The sequence below is a fragment of the Mus caroli genome, chromosome 2 (genome assembly GCF_900094665.2).
Source record: "Mus caroli chromosome 2, CAROLI_EIJ_v1.1, whole genome shotgun sequence".
Lineage (NCBI taxonomy): Eukaryota > Metazoa > Chordata > Mammalia > Rodentia > Muridae > Mus > Mus caroli.
In genome coordinates this window covers 158,016,729-158,036,792 of record NC_034571.1, presented here as the reverse complement: position 1 = coordinate 158,036,792, position 20,064 = coordinate 158,016,729, and the positions used below count along the sequence as shown (strand labels likewise).

The 20,064-nt window shown below is 52.0% G+C and overlaps 2 protein-coding genes across 11 annotated transcripts in view; one reads left to right on the top strand and one right to left on the bottom strand.

The window, feature by feature from the left end:
* Positions 1-15,231, top strand: part of Sulf2 (sulfatase 2) — an 81,564-nt gene extending 66,333 nt beyond the window's left edge. For all 6 annotated transcript variants that reach the window (XM_021157065.2, XM_029473492.1, XM_021157066.2 and 3 more), the window contains exons 7-21: positions 1,456-1,631; positions 2,938-3,066; positions 4,219-4,275; positions 4,677-4,806; positions 5,961-6,171; positions 7,027-7,255; positions 7,350-7,446; positions 7,839-7,933; positions 8,684-8,743; positions 9,135-9,304; positions 9,701-9,843; positions 11,298-11,421; positions 13,335-13,368; positions 13,592-13,645; positions 14,318-15,231. In XM_021157065.2, coding sequence (XP_021012724.1) covers positions 1,456-1,631; positions 2,938-3,066; positions 4,219-4,275; positions 4,677-4,806; positions 5,961-6,171; positions 7,027-7,255; positions 7,350-7,446; positions 7,839-7,933; positions 8,684-8,743; positions 9,135-9,304; positions 9,701-9,843; positions 11,298-11,421; positions 13,335-13,368; positions 13,592-13,645; positions 14,318-14,348 — 1,740 coding nt within the window. In that variant the 3' untranslated portion in view covers positions 14,349-15,231. The remainder of the gene's footprint in view (positions 1-1,455; positions 1,632-2,937; positions 3,067-4,218; positions 4,276-4,676; positions 4,807-5,960; positions 6,172-7,026; positions 7,256-7,349; positions 7,447-7,838; positions 7,934-8,683; positions 8,744-9,134; positions 9,305-9,700; positions 9,844-11,297; positions 11,422-13,334; positions 13,369-13,591; positions 13,646-14,317) is intronic.
* Positions 15,232-15,875: 644 nt separating this feature from the next.
* Positions 15,876-20,064, bottom strand: part of Ncoa3 (nuclear receptor coactivator 3) — an 82,478-nt gene continuing 78,289 nt past the window's right edge. For all 5 annotated transcript variants that reach the window (XM_021185535.2, XM_021185545.2, XM_029471976.1 and 2 more), the window contains 3 exons: positions 19,772-19,946; positions 19,191-19,332; positions 15,876-18,988 (listed from right to left, as the gene is read on the bottom strand). In XM_021185535.2, coding sequence (XP_021041194.1) covers positions 18,977-18,988; positions 19,191-19,332; positions 19,772-19,946 — 329 coding nt within the window. In that variant the 3' untranslated portion in view covers positions 15,876-18,976. The remainder of the gene's footprint in view (positions 18,989-19,190; positions 19,333-19,771; positions 19,947-20,064) is intronic.

Genomic DNA, 20,064 nt, shown 5'->3' with positions numbered 1-20,064 from the left:
AGGCAGATTTCTGAATTCGAGTCCAGCCTGGTTTACAAAGTGAGTTCCAGGACAGCCAGGGCTATACAGAGAAACCCTGTCTCAAAAAAACCAAAAAAAAAAAAAAAAAAGAAAGAAAGAAAGAAAGAAAAAAATGGACTAGAGTCTCATTCTGTATAACCCAGGAAGGTGTAGAACTCACTAAGTAACTAAACTGGCTTCTAACCCATGGGGAGTCTTCTGTCTCGGCCGCCTGAGTTCTAGAATTACATACAAAAGCTACCATGTTTGACTGCTTCTATTTCTATATAAAAAAAAAAAAATCAAACAAACAACAATATCAAAAACCCACTTAAAAGTTCAGTAGCTTTATTGAGCTATAACTCATACACTCAGTTAAAGTATACAACGCAACAGGGTTTTTTGTTTTGTTTTTAAGACAGTCTCCTGTAGCGCAGACTGGCCTAGCACTCACCTCCTGCCTTCACCTCCCACATTCTAAGATTCCGGATGTGTGCCTCGTGCACAGCCCTCACTGACACCAGCTGAGCCGCGTGCACGGCCCTCACTGACTTGCATTCACTCAGAGTTCTGCAACCATTACCACTGTCAAGTTGGAACATTTTCATCCCTCCAGGGGGATTAAACACCTTCCCTTAGCTGTCACCCCGTCTCTGCAGGCACTAAGGTCTTCCTGTTACTCTGGACATTTCATGCAAATGGATCATAAAAATGTGGCCTTTGGGGACTGCCTTTTTTCATGAAAGCACAGTTTTCAAGACATAGCGAAGTCTGTATCACAATCTCCAGGCCCCACAGGCTGGGGAAATCTGACTCCCAAAAGTTGTCCTCCGACTTTCACACACGTGATAGAATATACTACACACACACACACACACACACACACACACACACACACACACACAGAATCATATTCCGCTGTGTGGGCTAACAGCTTACTCAAAGGGGATCCATAGCTATCTAAATTTAAATCAAAATACTATAAAATTCAAATTCCATTCCTTGGCCACACATGACATAGTTCGTGTGCTCCATAGCCACGCTGGACAGTTGCAGACCCTCATGCAGGATTCTGTTTCAGGTTACCAACTCCCACCCAGGCCCTGGCCACATCTAGTGTTGTTTCCTTCCTTCCTTCATTCATTCATGCATGCATGCATTCATTCATTCATTCATGCATTCATCCAAGGTCATTTGTTAAGGGTCAGTGCAAGTGCAACACAGCTGCCAGAGAGCAAAATACAGAGACCCCCACACAGCAAGACCCCTACCCCATGGGAACTGTCCACAGACAAGGGACAGATGTTAACAAGTGTAGGAGACAGGGTAAGGGAGTCAGTCCCGGGGGGCCTTGCAGAGAAGTGGACTTGCCCCAGGCATGGACTAGATAGGAGGTGTGCTGAGAGTGGAGGGCTCCCACGAGGCCAGCCACCTCACCTCTGGCCTCTGTTGCAGATCTATGACATGCTGGTGGAGACGGGGGAGCTGGACAACACGTACATCCTGTACACCGCCGACCACGGCTACCACATTGGCCAGTTTGGGCTGGTGAAGGGCAAGTCTATGCCGTATGAATTCGACATCAGAGTCCCGTTCTATGTGAGGGGCCCCAACGTGGAAGCTGGCTCTCTGTAAGTGTGTCTCCTGTGCCCGTACCCCAGGTCCCAGGCTCACGGGGAGACCTTGGACTCTGCTTGGTCTGAAACTCAGCACAGGTCCAAGCCACGGCCCTTAGGGGCAAGATTCTAGAACAGTTGAACCAGCCATTGTGTCGGCCAGGGTGGACTCCGAGGAGTGTCATACCCTTCTTCTGAGGCAGAAGCCAGGAGCTATGACTCCCATGAAAAAACAGCGAGGTGGGGTTCCGTACCAAGAAATGCCAGAGCCTGGGTGTTGCCAGCTCATGGGAAGGTGCTTTGACTCCCACCCTGTCTGGGTAGTCACTGGTCTGGTGGCTGTTGAGGAAGAGATCTCAGACTTAAGCAAAAAGCCATTGTCCGCTGAGCCTGCTCCTGGTGGCAACACCGAGTAAGCTATCTGCCATCTGCTCTTTCCTCAAGGACTGCGTGGGCCATGGCCTTAGCTGTTCTCCTTGGCCTAACCTTTGAAGTGGCAACCAGAAACAGAAACGCTTAGAGGAGGCAGAGATGAATGAAAGGCTGGCAATCATGGCCGCCTCGTCCCTGTAGCAGCGGTGGGGGGGCGGGGGGGGAGTGTCAAAGTATATCCAGAGGGAGGACGGGGACTTGCACAGCCCATCTTCCACGCCAGCAAGGGAGAGAGGCAGGAGGAGACCGCCAGTGAGACGGCTGAACATCTGTCCACAGAACAGCTGGAGCGCCAACCCATCCCTCAGCCTCTCTGCTAGTTAGCCACGGTCTTTGCTGGGCCCCTCTCACATCGGTGGCTACTGAGTGGATCACCCTGATGTGATCCCAGGAGTGGGGTCCCCAAGCCTATGGGGCTTGTCACCAGACTCCTTGTTAAGAGCTAAAAGCGACACACGCCTGCCTCGAGGAAAATCGTTCTGAGTCGAGTATAACAGGGGCTCAGAGGAGGCAGAGATGAATGAAAGGCTGGCAATCATGGCCGCCTCGTCCCTGTAGCAGCAGTGGGGGCGGGGGGGAGGGGGTGTCAAAGTATACCCAGAGGGAGGACTGGAACTTGCACTGTGCGTGCCCAGCCAGCAAGAACCAACAAGAGGGCAGGCATGAACCCTAGAGGCAGAGGAGGATAGTATTAGGGCAGGTAACTTGACAGTGCAGCACCTGACGGTCTGGATGGAACTGGATGGAACTGGCCTCCCTAAGGGTCAGAGTGTCAGGATAGAAGCTCTCTCATCTGCAGATGTCCCTCCCTCTTTACCTCCAGATGCCTCTGTCCCAAGCTAAGCTGCCACCGAGGTGGCCAAGTTTCCACTCCCTCTCTGTTCCCCAGGAACCCCCACATCGTCCTCAACATTGACCTGGCCCCCACCATACTGGATATCGCTGGACTGGACATCCCTGCAGACATGGACGGGAAGTCTATTCTCAAATTACTGGACTCAGATCGGCCAGTGAACCGGTGAGAAGGAGGAAGAGAGACCCAGGGAAGGAGGCTTCCTAGCCAGGGAGAACTCAACCACGGGGAACTGGGAAGGCCACTAGAATCAGGATCTAGGTGCCCCCCACTAACCCATGAGAGATTAAAGGACCAGCCCTCTCTGGGATTCTATCCTCCCATTTGGAGCTAAGGACCTTCCAAAGCTGAAAGGATGAGAAGCCCAAAGTTAACAGTAGCACTGTGCTGTGCACCAGGGCACTCCAGCACGTTGGCCCTCATAGTAACCCAGTAAAGGAAAGTTGTGTTATCTGAATCCTAGAGAGATAAGAGGATAACCAAGAAGTCAGACTCTTCGTCACAATGACTATGGCTTTTGTGGCCCGATTGATGGGTGGTGGGACTGACCGGGAGTGTGTTCCAGGTGTCCTGCGTGGCTGAAGGAAGCAGCAATGAAATGAGAAAAAAACAAAAACAAAAACAAAAAACCAAAAAAACAAAACAAAAAGGAAGGTGGAAAGGAAGGTGGCTAGAGATGAGGAACCAGAAAGGCAGGAGCGACCCCTTGTGGTCAACAGTGAAACTGCCCCCTGGATAACAGGTCTTTCTGTGAGCCTCTCTCTCCTAGACTTTCCTCCCAGGGGGCCCAGCCCTGGGACCTACAGGTGGCTGGTGGCCCTGTAAGGTGGTACATCTTCCAACCAAGGGGGCTGGAAGGGTCTAAAATGGACACATGCAGAGTGTAGGGGTACAGGACACTTGAGAATCGGGGTACAGAGTAGGATGTTGCTCTCAATGTACCCATCTGTGAAATGGAGGAATGCTTTATACACAGGCTTCAGCTACACAGCCCCGACCCTCATAGATCAGGAGAAATGACCCCCTGCACGCACTCATTAGCCCAGAACTGGGCTCCTGGGAGACTCCAAAACTCTCTCTCTCTCTCTCACACACACACACACACACACACACACACACACACACAAATGCCCATGTAACTGTACCCATTTCAACCACAAAGAGGCATTCAGACCACATCTTGGAGAAGCAGCCCTGTCCCTGGGGTGTGGAGACCTTTCCAATGTCACTCAATGACTGCCACTTGGCCCAGGGTGTGGACAGGGCTGGGGACACAGGAACCCAGCAGATAGGATGCTGGACCTGCTTGTTTTCTAGGTTCCACTTGAAAAAGAAGCTGAGGGTCTGGCGAGACTCCTTCCTGGTGGAGAGAGGGTGAGTGCCAGCCGGGCAGGAAGACCCCCATGAGGAGTGGTCACAAGATTGTGGGAGGCTGAATAGTGCTGTGCTAGTGACTGGGTGATTCGGAGGCTGTGTCCAAATCCCCTGTCACAATTGGGTGGCTCATGCAGAATTCGAATCTGGAGGCCACATGTCCCCATTCAACATACTTGGCAGAGCCTGTATGATGTCATCACTGTTCATTTAATCCTAACTCAGGCCATCTGGGACAGACAGCTCCTGTAGACTTCCCATTAAAACCCAGGTGCTCTCAAGCCGCCAGCCACCCGTCCTCCACAGTAGGTCTCCACAGAGCTATGCAGGGCCGGCAGCCTAGGCAAGCACAAGTTGCCCCAGGGCTCCACCCAGTTCAACCAGCCCCGCATCTCCCTCAGCAAACTGCTCCACAAGAGGGAAGGTGACAAAGTGAATGCCCAGGAGGAGAACTTCCTGCCCAAGTACCAGCGCGTGAAGGACCTGTGTCAGCGAGCTGAGTACCAGACAGCATGCGAACAGCTGGGGCAGGTGAGGAGATGGCTGGATCTTCTGGGCCCTCTGGGGTGTGGTTGCCATGGTTACATGGGAGACTCTGGTCCCTGTCAGGGTAGCAGTGTCCTCTGGGTGTGTGACCTTGCACTCCTCGTGTGGGAAAACACCAGCAGGCAGGCTCAAGTGGCAAACAGCATTCATTGCCTCCCAGCTGACTTGTGTGGTATAACTCTCTGTGGCTGGCTTCCGTTTATAGGGGGATTAGCAAATAGCTTTCAAGATTTTTTTTAAAAGAACATTGATTGCAAAAGAGACGCTAAGTAGACATATAATCCTGGTAGTATCCAGGGAGAGAAAGGGCCGGCGTCTGGAGGAGGCCTTTCCAAGGTGGGCTATAGAGATTGGGGAGGGAGAGTTAGCCGAGCATGAGCCTCAGAGGGCAGGGAGACAGGAAGGGAGGAGTGAGAGATGAAGGAGCCTGTGGGCATGTGGAACGAACAGGAGTTGAGGGGGGGTGGCCCACACCAAGGGGAGCGAGGACAGCAAGGAGCTGTGACATCGCAAACTCTGGCCACCGGGTGAGTGGACTGGTGAGGAGAGGGCAGGGTGAACCAGACCTTGAGAAGCAGTCAAGGACACTGGGCTACTATCCCAGCACACCTCCAGTCCCCCCTCCCCCCCTCCCCGGGCTGTGTCTGGGGCGAGGCTCTCTTCCTCTTAGTGCTTTCTCTCAGAGTGGGGATTGTGACATAGCTCCTTCATGCCCAAGTTTGAGTGGCACTGAAAGCAGCATCCATGAGCACTGGAAGAGAATGGGGGAGGGAGGCTGAGGAAGAGCAGGGCCAGCAGGTGGGGAGATCCAAGGGAGAGTCAGGTTGACTAGACCAGGTATTAGCAGCTCCGATCCTTGGCTCAGGCCTCAGAAGGTTTTAAGTAGGAATAACATGGTCCCGTAGGGAGGCTGACCAACCACCATGAGGACATAGCTTTAGGCAGACAGGAGCTGTATTGGTGAACGCCATGGTAGGTCCAGCTAAGTGTGGACAGGAGGGAGAAACAGGCAGTCGGAGTTGGCAAGGGTGTGGCATTTGCCAAGTTGAGCGTGGGCAGGAGGAGAGGTAGGTGTGGCAAACAGGATGGTGGGGATCAGGGTGGGGGGGTGACACCTGAAGCCCTGCTGTGTCCCACAGAAGTGGCAGTGTGTGGAGGACGCTTCCGGGACGCTGAAGCTGCACAAATGTAAAGGCCCCATGCGGTTCGGTGGTGGCGGTGGCGGCAGAGCCCTCTCCAACCTGGTGCCCAAGTATGACAGCCAGAGCAGCGAGGCCTGCAGCTGTGACAGCGGTGGTGGAGGGGACTACAAACTGGGCCTGGCTGGACGCCGTAAGCTCTTTAAGAAAAGTAAGTGTCACCAGCCTGCCCAAAGTAGGCAGGAGGAGCAGCCAGGGCTTGGGGCCGGGCCATGTGAACTTTCAAACAACTCCACAGGTGCTGGGCTCCAGGCCTGGGGGTGATCCTAGGAGCTAGGGACACAGCCTCACAAGCTCCAATTCAAGAGGGCAGCAGTGTTGGGACAGGCCACTAGGGGGCAGTGTGGACATGGACCAAAGGCAGGCAATGGGGCCAACTGGGCCCTGTAGGCTTGGTGTCGCCTTCCGGGGGTGGGGTGGGGCTCTAATCTGGAGCAGGCGGAGATGATAAGGTCAGTGCGTTCTCAAACCTCCCTCAAATGAGCACTCTAATGGTGAGAGCAGCAGACAGACAGCTGAGGGACTGACAAGAAGCCAGTGGCATGTTTGGGCCTTAATGTCCAAAGAGGACGTGGTTAGGTCTAGTTATGACTTGAAGGAAAAGCCATCAGCGCACACTGACCACGTGCTTCCACAGTCCACACTGGCAGATCCCCCTGCTCCCAAAATGCATCTGTGGCCCACACGTGTGGAGGTCGGGTCATCTTGCAGGAGTTAGCTCTCTCCTTCTACCACACGGGCCACGGGGGATCAAACTCAGGTGTGGAAGCATCTTTACCTGCAAAACCACCTCACCGGCTCTCCTGAAGTTCAAGTTGTTTAGCCTGCCGAGTATAACGACCTCCCGATGACCCACTTCCGGGGATAGCTCCCCCAAGCCCGCACTGCATGCAACACTGAGACTGGAACAGGTTTCACCCCTGTCTCGATTGAAGACCCATGGCTGGGGCTCCCTGGCCAGCCTGTCCCAGCCTCTCTGACTTATCATCCCTCCTGGCACCCACAGAGTATAAGACCAGCTATGCCCGGAACCGCTCCATCCGTTCCGTGGCCATCGAGGTGGACGGTGAGATATACCACGTAGGCTTGGATACTGTGCCTCAGCCCCGCAACCTTAGCAAGCAGCACTGGCCAGGGGCCCCTGAAGACCAAGATGACAAGGATGGTGGCAGTTTCAGTGGTACTGGTGGCCTTCCAGATTATTCTGCCCCCAATCCCATCAAAGTGACCCATCGGTGAGAGTCTGACTGGAGGTTGGGGGTAGAGGGACAGGCTGGGCCTCTCTTCTCCCCTCGGGGCCCGCCACTCATGACCCTTTCTCTGGAGCAGGTGCTACATCCTTGAGAATGACACGGTCCAGTGCGATTTGGACCTGTACAAGTCCCTGCAGGCTTGGAAAGACCACAAGCTGCACATCGACCATGAGGTGTGGCTATTGGGGCAGCACAGGCTGGCGGCCAGCATCCACAGGAAGGGCGGGGGGCCTGGCAAGGGGAGAGAGCAAGATTGGTCCCCCAGAATCCATGATCCCATCCCAGAATAGGAATCTGAGTCATGGGGTCTAGCAGCCAGCCAAAGGTCCAGCCCAGAGCTGGCTGGCTGGGGACAGTGCAGCATACTTTATTTAGACCTGTGAGATGCCCCCATAGGCCCCCATAGGCCCCCATAGGCCTCCATAGGCTCTGCTGGCAGTAGGAACTGTCTGATCCTTCAGGGAGGCCCCCTTCCACGGGCAGAGCCACAGACGTAGATGTGGCTGTACCCTTCCCACCCGCAGTCACCCTGTGGCTTCTAGGCTTCTCCCATTCCCTCCCTCAGATCGAAACCCTGCAGAACAAAATTAAGAACCTTCGAGAAGTCAGGGGTCACCTGAAGAAGAAGCGACCGGAAGAATGTGACTGCCATAAAATCAGGTGAGAGAGCAGCCCCAGCCCCACTCAAGCCCTGGACACCAGTGCGTCCTGTGGATACACGGGGCCCTCTCAGCACTGGCCCCTGTGGATACTTTTTAATTGTATCTTCACCTGTCAAGATAAGGAGCCAATAATAACTCTCATCAGGGAAACTCAGGGACCGCCCCCGGGGGCGGGGCCAGGCTGTGCTGCGTTTGGGCAGGGCCCGGCCTTGGGGCACAGGCTTCTTTCTGCTCACTGCCTTTGGGAACTGCCTGGCTGCCACTCAGGGTTCTGCCTGCCTGAGAGAACTTCCCACACAGAAAGACATGGAGTCTCTCTGCAGTCACTGTCCAGGGTGGCAGTCACATAACACCTGTGACTGGGGAACCTGGAGCAAGACTTCCTTGGTTTAAATTGAAGGAGCCACACAGTTCTGAACACCTTTGCTGACTCGGGCCAGTCTCAAAGCCCCCCTCTAAGCATGAGGTACATGGTATGATGCAAATCGGCCTTCAGAGGCCACGGCTGACACCTACTGAAGCCAGGCCCAGCCTCCAGTCCGGGTTAATTATTTCCGTCCTGACCTTGTAAAGTCTGACATGAGGCATCTAAACCAAGCACGGAGCTGGCAACCAGGGGGATACAGTGCCCTCCATCCCACCTAGGAAAGGGTGCAGTGAGCAAGAGCAGTGAACCCCGCTGCATGCCTGCCAGGGTATCCTGCAAAGCTCTGACTCTTGGGGACTGGGGTTGGGGGGTCTTTTGCAGTTACCACAGCCAACACAAAGGCCGTCTCAAGCACAAAGGCTCCAGCCTGCACCCTTTCAGGTAAGGGTAGGGATAGGCCAAAGGGGTAAGGTACCATGCCTACCTGTCTATAGCTAAAGCACAAGGCAAATTCAGGCTGGGCTGGGTTTTCCCTAGGAGGTGAGGTCTGCGCAGTCCTTTGAGGGGCTGGCCCCAGGTTCATACAAAGACTGTGGTTAGATATGGTACTGTAGCCACACTAAGCACTGGACACCCATTTCTGCCACTGAGGAGTGGGGCTGAAGGAGGCCACAGGAAGAGAAAGGCCCTGGGGTCTGGCCCTAGCTGTGGCCTGGACATCAGTGGGACTTAGAGCCCTTGTTGACGCTGCCCAACCACTGGGGCGAACCACAAGGCTGAGGTCATTGACCCCTCAGGGGTCCTAAGCGTGTGTGGTCCCCTGTGCCCTCAGGAAGGGTCTGCAGGAGAAGGACAAGGTGTGGCTGCTGCGGGAGCAGAAACGCAAGAAGAAACTGCGCAAGCTGCTCAAACGGCTACAGAACAACGATACGTGCAGCATGCCTGGCCTCACGTGCTTTACCCATGACAACCACCACTGGCAGACGGCGCCACTCTGGACGCGTGAGCAAATGGGCAGGCAGGGCATGGGAGGCCCGTGTGTGGGCAAGCAGAGGCAGGAAGGGGATGGACCTGTGCATGGGCAAGCAGGGGCAGGCAGGGCATGGGAGGCCCGTGCGTGGGCAAGCAGGGGCAGGCAGGGCATGGGAGGCCTGTGTGTGGGCAAGCAGGGGCAGGCAGGGGACAGGGCTGTTGTGTGCATGAGCAAGCAGGGGCAGACAGAGGATGGGAGGCCTGTGCATGGCCACCTACCTTTTCTTGGCTTCAGAGGGCCAAACTGCTAGAGGTGTCTTAGAAACCTGTGCCTGTCACTTGGCATTTGAGAGCCTGTCTCAGGGAGGCTGTCTGACCGACTCGTCTTTCTGCGGGCACTCAGGACATTCATTCTTCCCTCCGCAGTGGGGCCATTCTGCGCCTGCACCAGCGCCAACAATAACACGTATTGGTGCTTGAGGACCATCAATGAGACCCACAACTTCCTCTTCTGTGAATTTGCAACCGGCTTCATAGAATACTTTGACCTCAGTACAGATCCCTACCAGGTACAGGCATGGTCAGGGAGATAGGGACACAGGCATGTGAGTGAGACACAGGCATGCAGCTGCAGAAGAGAAGATAAATCCCTCATGGTCCCTAAGCCTGGAAGCCTGAGTTCTGAGGCCACTTGGAGTCTGGGACTCTGTGTTGTCCACATGCGTCTCCCTCCATTGCCCTATGTCTGATCTACAGTCCAGCTCTTCCCTCCCCGTCAGGCAGACTGACTACAGAGCTCAGCAGGTACTTCTGTGGACCCTTGAACAGTAGAGCTACAGGATCAGGGCACGTTCTGGACTCTCTAGGCTGCCATGGAGAGTACAAACAAGCAACCCTAATGTTTACCCAGCATGCACCCAAGGCAAGCTCTGCATTTACCCAGCATGCACCCAAGGCAAGCTCTGCATTTACCCAGCATGCACCCAAGGCAAGCTCTGCGCGGTGTCTCCCTCCTTTGAACACACCTCAGCACAGGTGTGACTGCAGTGGCTCAGAGCTGCACAAGACCACCACAAGCAGCAAGGCACCTAAAACCAGAACCCTGCTCCTTAGTCATTCTGGAAGGTGACCTTGGTAATGACCAACCACTCAACCTCATTCAAAAGCCCAACACAGCTCCATACACTGTGACTTCAATGTCAGCAGCCATGGCGCAAGTAGCCAGAGACCGCCAGTTTTCCTTCTCTGACACTTTAGCCCATACTTTACCAAAGACATCGTCAGTTAGTAACCATCAGTAGTGCCAGATTAGGCAAAGCCCCAAGGACCCTTTCCCACCTCCATACCAAGTTCCTCCATCAAGAGGAACAAAAGGGTCAAACCTAAGGTAGACCTGCCGAACCCGGCTATGCAAGATACCCAATGGGGGGCTGATGAGATGGCTCAGTGGGTAAGAGCACTGACTGCTCTTCCCAAGGTCCTGAATTCAAGTCCCAGCAACCACATGGTAGCTCACAACCATCCGTAATGAGTCCTGACGCCCTCCTCTGGCGTGTCTGAAGACAGCTACAGTGTACTTATATAGAATAATAAATAGATCTTTGGGCCGGAGCTAGCGGGGGCCAACCAGAGCAAGCAGAGGTCCTAAAAAATTCAATTCCCAACAACCACAAGAAGGCTCACAACCATCTGTACAGCTACATAAAAATAAATAATAAATACAACTTTAAGAGAGAGAGAGACCCAGTGGGCAGCTGCAGAAGTTCAAGGTGAAGCCCACAGGCATGGTTTGTGTCTCCTTCAGAATTTCCATTTCCACTGAGCAGACCCGGCAGAGCACCTGAGCCTTCATGTATCTCCCCAGCACTGTGGCTCTTGCAGAAATAAATGTTGGGTATTGATAGCCACCCCCCACCCCATAGCTCCTGTACTCCCAGCCCGCCTCAGTTAGGTGCTCTGGTTTGAGGAGATGGAGGTAGGGCTCCCAGAACACTCCCTGTTGACAGCTCCCCTTTCCCATCAGCTGATGAACGCGGTGAACACACTGGACAGGGACGTCCTTAACCAACTGCACGTGCAGCTCATGGAGCTAAGGAGCTGTAAAGGCTACAAGCAGTGCAACCCCCGGACCCGCAACATGGACCTGGGTGAGTTGGCTCGTGTGCAGCCTGCAGAGAAGAGAGTGTATGTCATGTCTGCCCCAACGATGAGCCCAGAATCACAGGGAAGGGTACAGAGAAGCTGTGTTTCCAGGAGTTGAGAAGCCACACAATCTATACAGGACACAGACTTCTCTTCTCCATTTCCCTCCCTTTTGTTCATTCATTCTTCATGAAGAACTTAGCCTCCTGAGTTCCTGGGCTGCAAATGTATGCGCCAGGTGTGGAGCTGCTCCGGGCCAGGACCCATACAGGGAGGCATCTGGCTTGAACGGAGTGAGACAGGGACACGCAATGCAATATGCTGTGATCATTAGCTCTGCGATAGAACAGGGCGACCACTGTAGAGGAAACAACTGTCAACTGCAGAGGAAACACGAAGTGCTGGGAAGTGGGAGGGGCATGAAGCCATCCAAGGTGGCTGCAACAGAAAGTGACTGACCTGGTGGGCAGGCTCTGTGGGCCAGAAAGGAAAGTTTAGACTCCATTGCTTTGGAGAGGGATGCTGGAAGGGTTTGCATGTGGGCAGTGAACGTCAACATTTTAAAAAGACAGTGATTACTAAGTAGAAGATGAAGCTGGATCCAGTAAATAGTGCCACACACTATGGTTATCCAGGGAGAGCGAGAGCGTGCCCAGGGCTCAGTAGGAGAGATGATGACAGACGAGGCACAGTGGGGAAGCCCACACCACATGGTGATTCAAGACGGGTAACAGAAAAGGAGGTGGCACGGGCTGCCCCCTGGGTTTGGGGTGAGAGGGGTAAAACTGGCACTTCTAAGCTCAGGATGCCAGCTAGATGAGGGTTTTGTTGTTTTTTTCAAGATGGGATCTCTTTGTGTAGCCTTGACTGTCCTGTAATTCACTCTGTAGACCAGGTTAACCTCACGCTCCTAGAGATCTACCTGCCTCTGCTTTCCAAATGCTGGAATTAAAGGTGTGTACCAACACACCTAGCCAGCTAGATGTCTTTTTTTTTTTTTTTTTTTTTTTTTTTTTGGTTTTTCGAGACAGGGTTTCTCTGTGTAGCCCTGGCTGTCCTGGCACTCACTTTGTAGANGACAGGGTTTCTCTGTGTAGCCCTGGCTGTCCTGGCACTCACTTTGTAGACCAGGCTGGCCTCGAACTCAGAAATCCGCCTGCCTCTGCCTCCCGAGCTAGATGTCTTAATGGAGGACATCATGTTATTAAGCCTCAGCCAAGTGTAGAGGGAACCACAAAAGCCACGGACACGGAAGGCCTAGGGAGACCTGTCTATCCTATGCTGCCTCCTGTTCCTATCAGGAAAGTGGGAAGTTGAGGAGACAGGCCCAGGTGTGCCAGTCTGCCTTGCGATGCGGGGTGGGAATGTCAAATAAATGGGCCGAGAGTGGCTGCAGAGGAGAAAAGACACCACCTGACTCTCAGGTGCTCCTTGGTGACAGTTGTGGAATCTCCTGTAAGTACTGCGCCAAGCACACCGCCAAATGATAGTGTGTGGGAATTCTCACGACAGCCCTGAGCTGACTCTATCCTCAGCTTAACAGTGAGTGAAGTGAATCCACCAGGTGACTCCATACCCGTGCTCTTAGTCATACCACCCACAGCCAGTGAGCCTTGTGTGGCACTAGTACCCACACCTGTGCCTGCTTCCCCTTCTCCATCACTAAGGCGATTGTGAATGAAGGCTCAATGTATCCGATGGCTAACTGGGCTCAGCAGGGGGCAACCTGCAAGTGCACCTAGCAGACTAAAGGGCTTCATCATTCACTCTGAGCAAGGAACCCCAGCAACATCCCGGCACTGGCGTTCGGTAAACTGAAGGTGGTCCTCGGCTGTGTCTTCCTTAGTGATCGCAAAGCATGCTGATGCTTGCACCATTTCGCCCTAAAGCGTTCTTATTCTGTTCTTCTCTCACCCAGGGCTTAGAGACGGAGGAAGCTATGAACAATACAGGTATTTGGGGTTTTTCCTAAAGTCCGGGCTAAGTTCCCTCATCTTGACCTGTCCTGTTTAAAGGTTGTAGCTATTGAGAAACTGTCTGTCTAGGGCATAATGACCATCAGTGGTAGATGGCATCTCAGACACCATCTTTAAACAGCCCCTTTGGAGGGAGGAACAATGTGATTTCCTCAATGGTGTTTAACACGCATTTTCCTTTTGGCATCTGAAAATTTAGGCAGTTTCAGCGTCGAAAATGGCCAGAAATGAAGAGACCTTCTTCCAAATCACTGTGAGTTGAAGTTTGCAGACAAGCAGACCTGGTTCTGACTTGCTGGTTTTGTTGCTGCTGTTGTCTGGTTGTTCTTAATACTGGCATTGAAGCCAGGAATCGATCATGCTAAGAGCTCTACACCAAACTCCACCCCAGCCTTAAGTGTCTCCTCTCCAGGGCTGGGTCTATCTTTATTACCCTCTCCTCCCCTGCTAAGATGGTACAAAGTCATAGCTGCTTTTCCTATAAGATAATGTGAATACATTTCATATTTCAAATTAATGCCAATCATAAGTTGCTGTTCTCTCTGTAAGACTGGGAGCTTGAGCTATTACGTAGCGCTGAGAAGTACTACAGGTGACAGACACCTTGAAGGATGTGGCTGCAGAAGCGCTGACAGGGTGTGTCCCTCTCAGCTGAATGGCTGTCCCGGGCCATGTGCAGACTGCAGCAGCCTGCACTTCACCTCATGTCTAAGGGGGTTAGGGGTGGGGTGGGGAGAGGAGCCATATCACTCCCCAAGGGGTCCAAATTCTTTGCCAGATTCTCCAAAAGTGCAGTTCCTTTCCTTATGGCCTAAGTACTCCTTTGCATCAGCCACATCCTTGAGGCAGCAACGCTTGCAGTGTGGGACTGACTTAAATCCAGACAGCACTGTAACCACATGCTGATGTGCACTTTGTTCTGCAGGGGACAGCTATGGGAAGGCTGGGAAGGTTAAGCGGCCATAGAGAGGAACCTCCAAAACCAGGGACCTCGTGTGGCTGCCCAGGCCATGCAAAAAACACCTGATTCCCAGAAGATGAATGTTGGAACTGGGGAGACCTGACAGGAGGCAGGGCCTGCTCTTGGGACCGGAAATCCTGGAGGACAGCGCCTGGACTTCCCGATGCTCAGTTTCTTTGCCCTGCTTTGCTCTGGATCAAACCTCACTGGCTGCTCTGGGATGCGTGCTCACACCTGGAGTCTCTGCTCACCCTTTCAGAGGCTCACAAAGACAAAGGGACTAATTTCCATGGACACTTCCTCCAGAGATGGAAATTGCTGGGACTCGCCCACTCTTCCCCTGCACCCCCCCCCCCCAGTCATCTAGGGAAGCAAGCTTGTTTTAACCTTCTTACTCTTTGGAGAAAGCACGGACATCCCAGGTGCTGTCAACCTCACAGTCTTGACAATGAGTCTATAGCACAAAACAGTACCATTCACCTGGCTGGTTGACCTGGCTGGCTCAGAAGCTGCCTTCACTGCATACATGACCGCTCACATGTAACCAACACAGGGAATTGTAGGGGAATCTCACTAATATGAAATCCCGCTTTTCAAGAGTCGCGGTGTCAATAAACGCTGTGGCTAGGGTCAAGGATAATCCCTTGAGCTTTCAGACATTTCTGTTCCTGCCCGGGATTCGTTCCTTTGTTATCCATCCCAGAACTGATGTTTTTCTAAGGTACCGAAACCCCAAGTTGATGTGTGTCCTGTGTTTTAATGACATTGTATTTGTAAAGTTTTGTAGTTTAAGTACCATCTTACAGTGTTCCTGCCCCAGCCAATGACTAGCTATTGGTATGAAAAAAAAAAAAAATCTTTGAATTTTTGTAAAAGGCTATCTTGGGACTTTTTTGCTCTTTATTATTATTTTTTTCTTGAAGCACTCAAGATGGTGTCGACCTTCAGCTGAGAGGGTTGGAGAAGCAGAGGGTAATACATTAATAGTAAACCTCTCCGATTCAAGGGACCTCATAGGTAAGTCTCACCAGCTCTGGGGCATCCATCTGTGAAGTCTGTTTCTCAAGAGCAAAGCATCCAACTCCACCATCCCTTTGTTCTACCAGGTAGGGTACCTTGGTCAATGGGGCTGCCAGAAGGCAGCTGTCAGAGCTTCGGAGGGGGGGGTGGAAAGGTCACATTTCTCTAAACCAGCAGTTTTCAAGCTGGGGCTCCAAAGACCCTTTCACAGGGGTCGCCTAAGGCCATCAGAGAACACATTTATGTTACAGTTCGCAACAGTAGTCGTCGGTCCAGTGGCTGGGGATCCCCATAGTATGAGGAACATAATGAAAGGGCTGCAGCAATAGGGAAGCTGGAGAACCACTGGTCTAAACTACCCCACAGTTTCAAAGGCCTGGAACAGGCCCAGGCCCCTAGGAGAACGAACTGTTCCGACCTCAGACACAGAGCGTCCTCCTCACTCCCTATCCCGCTTTCACCCCTGCCCTGGGTGTGGAGAGAGGAAAAGCATGCGGAGGCAGAGGCTTAAATAGAAACCTTTATTTACAAGAGCATCCAGACCTCACAGTCGGCAAGGCATCCAAAGCTCATCCAACTGAGTCACCGAATGGTTTCCATTCCTTGCGGTGTAAAGAATGACACCATCTTAAGTGACACTTATATAAACACAATTAACCCCAAATGTGTTCTCAGTGGTGTCGGTCAGTTCCTGAGAATTTACTGCTCTTGGGGTGACATTTCCATCTTCTTCAGAACTCCGTATTTTCAAAAGAAGAGAAAAAGGGAGGAGGCAAGAGAAAAACAAAACACCGCCCTGTTTTTAATCGCCTGCACTGGAGGTAAAAACACCTGTTGCTTCATGGCAGGGCCAGATTCGAGCTCACCTAGTTAGGAACAGAACCCATGGCCACTCTGCTGCAGATAGAAAGGGACTGGACTGGCATGTTGTCAACTGAAAACTCTCTGCGCGGTCCAGCTGCATCTACCCCTGAAGCAAGCCAATTATCTGCCCTAGTACCCACTGCCTCCGGCCCCCGACTCACCTCAGCATCTAAATGCTGATGAACTGGGTAGGCCTGTTAATGACAGGGGCACAGTTTAGAGAGAAAGCGTTCTGATACCAACAGCAACAGTACAGCTTCATTTATTTTTGAAGAAACCTGTTTCCTTAATATCATTTGGATCTTCATAAAATACATTTTTATTTATATATCTTTGGATTCAGCAAAAAAAAAAAAAAAAAGTAGGTACTGGAAATGTCCCCACATCATAAAAGCAGATGAAAAGAATACTTTAATACTTTTATACCATTTTCCCCAAGGACACCTAGGTTTAAAGAGGGGCCAGGGAGGAGTGGAGGCGAGGTAGGCAAGAAGAGTACAAAGAGAATGACCCAAAAAAGATTTAAGGACAATTCAGGTAAAAACAACAAATTATCTGAGAGGCTATTAAAAGGAAATCCGAATTTTGAACTGGCACCAATAAAAATCAGTAAGTAGAAAATATAAAAACATAATAAACTTCATTTGTCTCCCCACATAAAAAGGGGGTGCCAACCAGTTGGCCTGGAGCTGGGGTGCTGAGGGCAGAATCAAGGTCTTTCCAAGTTAAGGGAAGAGCACCACTGTGGCCTATACCTAAGCAAGGCAGGCTCACCGCGCCCAGTCAGGTCGGGTGTCAGCGGCAAAGCGCAGCACACAATGGAAATGGGGACAGTGAGTTGATCATGACCAAAACACGTTGAGAAGCCAAGTCTATCCACGGGGGCTTCTGGAAATTCGAGCTTCACTCACAGAGAGCTCAGAGAATGAAGCGGTGCTCCCTTGGGGAGGGGGGCGGGGGGGTCGGCTTGGGGGTGGAGGACAACTGGCTAAACGTGTGGCTCTTAAACATTGACTGGATCTCAGAAAATGACACCAGGGCTGGTGGAGAAACAAAGCTACAGATGGTTTACTAACCTAATGTCATCTAACTGTTTGAACCTAAGGACCCAGATAAAGGCATTACACTTGGTTTCCCTACTTCAAACTGACTAGGACAGGTGCCAAGAGGAGGCAGAGAGGTGGCAGGAGGGGCTGGCATGTGCCAAGGTGTCACTCTGACTCAGTGGCACTGGCAGGCCTGGTTCTGAGCTCAGCACCCTGATGCGGAGAGGTAGTAAGAGACCCCATGAGCTGAACCAGAGGGGAGCTGGGCAGACACCAGACCACACACAGCAAGGGCCCGGGGCCTCTGACCTAAATGTGGGGCTCAGGTCCTAGTAACAGACATTGCTCCTAAAATGATGAGTGGGCTACAGTTTTCCAAAATTATTACCATTTAATTTATGGACTGCTTAAAAAAAACATTCTTTTTAAAATCAATTTGCTTCGGTTTTGTTTTTAGACTCTTGGTGGTTTTCTGTTTTCGTTTAAAGCTCATTTCCCCATATCTAGTCTTTCCCCGCAAATTAACAAAGTGCGTAGTTCTCTGGTAAAGAAAATTTTTAAAAAATTTAAATGCCTACATCTAAACAAATGATCACTTTAAAAAGCCTTTAGATTAAAGAGTGAGGCCTGTAACACGAGGGGAGCTGCAGGCTGCCCTGCCCCAGGCTGGGCCTTCCAGATGTCTCCGTTGCCTGTAACCTCACTGAGTGGAGCTTACAGAAATCAACAATGTTAAATATTTAGCTTCACAAACTCTGTAAAAATGAGCTGCTGTGGCCTACAAAAAAGGTATGTACATATTTTCACATAATACAATATCTTAAAGATCCTATTTACAAAGGGAAGGAAGTGTGTCCACAGAAGCACTGCTCGCTTCTGACTCAGAGTGCAGTACCTGGCCTTGGGTTTCACAAGTTTATTTCAAAGCATTATTGCTCCACCATATAGGCAAAGGGTGACGCCAGTACTTGAAAGAAACAACAAACAAACAAACGACAATCGTGTTCTTGTCCTGACAGATTAGTGCAGACAGAAAGCAGGAATGTGGTTCACCATTCCTCACGCCCTCGGGAATATTGCATTTCTCCGTGACTCCTCAGTAAAGTGCACTTGGCTGCACATCGGGGCGGGAAAATTCAATATTGCCATTTCATCTTCCCTTCTGCAAAGCCATTTAACATCAATGACAAATCCTTGAGAATTACAGGGTACGGGGACCTCACCAGGAGAGACCTAGGACGACAGACTCTGGGGACTACACCTGTAAAGGACAAGAGCGCAGAAACACTGATTGCACTGGACAGGAGAGCGACACGGAACTACTTGCTGACGACACGTGTGAAGGCAGACTGTGCCCCCTCGTCCAGTGCTGCAAGACAGAAACCCTAGCCATCTAGATCTATGTGAAGACTTTGGCTGGCGAGGCAGAAGGGAGTGACGTAAGAGAGCGGTGCTTACGAACACCCCATCTCCAGATCACGTCCTCAGAGGCAGAGCACCTTGCCACACAGAGGCAGGGCATCAGGTAGACAGTGCGCTTCAGCTCGAGACCCAGTTCTGCTCAAATGACAGCACAGACCCTGCTGCTGGTCACGCTGGCCTTGCTTCCAAGCCGGATGCTTAGACAATGACTCGCCACGTCCTGATGATCCTGTGCAGTGTCATCTGTACAGTCAGTCCCACTAGGGAGATGTCAGCAGTATTTCTGTTAACAGAAGAACACAGGGTCAGTGCAGCAGAAAATCGGCCACACTCCTGCATGCACCGCTGGCTGTTCATGCTCTTAGAATCCACGTCTCCAACACCAAATGCTTTCAAAACACCGTAATAGTTTGTGTAAGTTATACACCCAAGTTAAAATCTCCAGACCACTGTTATGGTTCTGGGAGGCATATAGACGCCCGTACCTGATCGGGGCCCATGGGCATGCCAGACATGGGCATGGGGGTCATGGCCATCTGTCCCAAGTGCCCACCGCTGCTGTTCATGTGCACCATGTTGTAGGCTGCAGGGTTCCCCTGGGGAGCAAACTGCTGCTGGGGGAAGGAGCTGCAAAGAAAGGGTAACAGCGTTACTTCTTCAGGGAACACAGACTCTCACAGTTCTAGCAAACATCCCTCTGCCTGAGCAGAAAACACAGACATCTCTGTTATTGCTGTTTGAGACAGGGTCTCTCTATGTAGCTCTGGTTGTGGTCTGGAGCTCCCTATGTAGACCAGGCTGGCCTTGAACTCACAGAGATCCTCCTGCCTTTGCCTCCCAAATGTTGGGATTAAAGGCACAGAGCACCATGCCCTGTCTGAGAAGAGCCTCTGGACAGCCTGCCTGCCTCCTGTGCTCACAGACATGGCACAATATAAAGCAACCACAAAACAAGCCATGTGCCTCAGTGTCTAAGAGCCAAGCACGTGATCTCTCCATCCAGTGAGTGGGACTGAGAAACAGGTTCCCGGCTCCCCACGAGGATGTAAGTAAGTCACATCCTTACCCGTTCCTGGCCAGGCTCCCTGTCGGCCACCCCTTCATATCTGAAGGCTGATACATGGGTGCGGGCTGAGGATGCTGCACCATGGCATTCTGGGAAGGCCCCATTCTTGATGACATCATTGCACTGGGAGGACTCGAGCCTCGACCAAAGGCTGGCTCTGGTGGTTGTCCCATTCCTTAAAGAAATGAAGAGAAGGGCTGGTGAGATGGCTCAGTGGGTAAGAGCACCGGACTGCTCTTCCGAAGGTCCAGAGTTCAAATCCCAGCAACCACATGGTGGCTCACAACCATCCG